Here is a 1,853-nt window from a genome sequence, read left to right as displayed (position 1 = left end):
GGGCTGGGGGCGACCGGGCGGCGGTTTTACCTCCATTTTGAGACCGGACTCGCCTCTTCCAACTCCTCTTCCTTTCATTCTTAGTACCTGTTAGGTTTGCAAAGTATTGGAGATCAGTACATTTCATATATACTTTCATCCTGTGCATCTCCTGTTTTTCTCCCTGCACACTTTTCAGATCATAGAGCCATAGGATAACATGACTTTTTATTTTTTTATTTTATTTTATTTTTTTGCAGAACCGGGGATTGAACTCAGACCCTTGTGCTTGCCAGGGAAGCGCTTATTCCACTGAGCCATCTCCCCGGCCCCAAAATAGCTCTTTAACAACTTTTTAAATCTAATTCCACAGTTCTTAGACATTCTTGAAGAGAAAGTGTAATTATTGTCATTATCTTTCCAAATTATTGTACATCATTTTTGCTTAGTTGTTCAAATAAGACTATCTGCAAAACCAGGCTGAAGTTTCTAATGCTGCGTAAATAGTATCAGAGAAGGAAGGAATCTGTGCCCTAAAGAGTAAGTTGAGATAAAAGCCTTTTCTTTGATCCTCAGAGTAATTTGAGATACTTACCTGCTTTATTTTTTCACTTGTTGTTTGAGTTATACGCCCCTTCTATGACCCATGCTTTAGTGACTTTGTAAAACCCGCGCTCCACCGGCAGAAGCTTATTTCCTGTTCCACTGTCGCTTTAGCACCGAATTCCTGTGCAGACTCAAACTTCTTGTGTGATGAGTGCAAATGGGTGGAGAATAAGTGTTTGATGACCAAGATATGGTATAAACACTTGGAAAATGCAGCCTCATGTGCACCTTTAGTGAGAAGGGTTGAGATGTTTCCTGTCATGACTCTCCCTCTTCTTCCATGTCTGACGGTGTAGGAGGCGGTGACCTTCGAGGACGTGGCTGTGAACTTCTCCCGGGAGGAGTGGGCGCTGCTGGATCCGCCCCAGAGGAAGCTCTACGGAGACGTGATGTGGGAGACCCTGAGGCACCTGGCCGCCGTAGGTGAGGAGCGTCCCGGCTTCTCATTGGTGCACTCAGAGAGCGTTGGATATGCTCATTAGTGGTAGGAAACTACAATGCATCTTCCAGGCATGATCACATCTTACTGTGAATCAAACTGAATCTCCGGATTTTGACATAGTGTAGTGAGTCATCACTGCCTTTCTGTTTCTACACTGTAGGAAGGAACTCAGAAGACCGACAGATTGAAGATGAGTGCAGAAATTCCAGGAACTGTCTCAGGTAACTGCAGAAGGCTCCTCAGCTGTCAGAACATGAAACCCAAGCATGTTACACAAATGAGACCATGTTCAAACTTCTTTCTTCTCATACAATTTCTCAACAGACACTGAATATGTGTAATCTGACAGTTGAGCATTTGAAATATTGGAATATTCCAAATGCTCGTGGTACTCATAATACAGCAAAACTGGCATCATTAAGGTGATGTAAAAGAAGAAACGCCTGCACAAGCTGGTGCCTGCCTTTAATCCCAGCACTCAGGAGGCTGAGGTAGGAAAATCGCCACAAATTCTAGGCCAGACTGGACCACAGTAAGTTCAAAGCCAGCCCCAACTATGGAGTGAGACCTTGTCTGAAAATTTTAAAAATAGTACAAATTTTGTTCAATTCTCAGATATATAGACATGTCGAATTTAATTGTGTTGAGGCATTAAGGATAGGAGGATATAATAGATTTTGTGTATACACTAAGCTAGTAATATATGCATTTTAAAAAAAATGTATTTAGGGGCTGGAGAGATGGCTCAGTGGTCTAAAGCACCTACTTAGAACAAGCTTAGCAAAGCATCAGGGACCACGGCTCAATCCCCCAGCACCACATGCCA

At 43.0% G+C, this 1,853-nt stretch overlaps 2 protein-coding genes across 2 annotated transcripts in view; one reads left to right on the top strand and one right to left on the bottom strand.

Moving 5' to 3' along the window:
- The window catches only part of LOC101593052 (zinc finger protein 669-like), a 118,751-nt gene that overhangs the window by 74,343 nt on the left and 42,555 nt on the right, over positions 1-1,853 (bottom strand). The window lies entirely within an intron of this gene.
- The window catches only part of LOC111814148 (zinc finger protein 709-like), a 51,293-nt gene that overhangs the window by 35,445 nt on the left and 13,995 nt on the right, over positions 1-1,853 (top strand). Inside the window, 2 exon segments of the mRNA XM_023706908.1 lie at positions 882-1,008; positions 1,188-1,248. Of these exon segments, the coding sequence (XP_023562676.1) occupies positions 882-1,008; positions 1,188-1,248 (188 nt within the window).

The sequence above is a fragment of the Octodon degus genome, unplaced genomic scaffold, assembly GCF_000260255.1.
Source record: "Octodon degus isolate 3935 unplaced genomic scaffold, OctDeg1.0 scaffold00274, whole genome shotgun sequence".
Classification (NCBI taxonomy): Eukaryota; Metazoa; Chordata; class Mammalia; order Rodentia; family Octodontidae; genus Octodon; species Octodon degus.
Note: the sequence above shows the minus strand (reverse complement) of the source record. Positions and strands in the feature narration are given on the sequence as shown.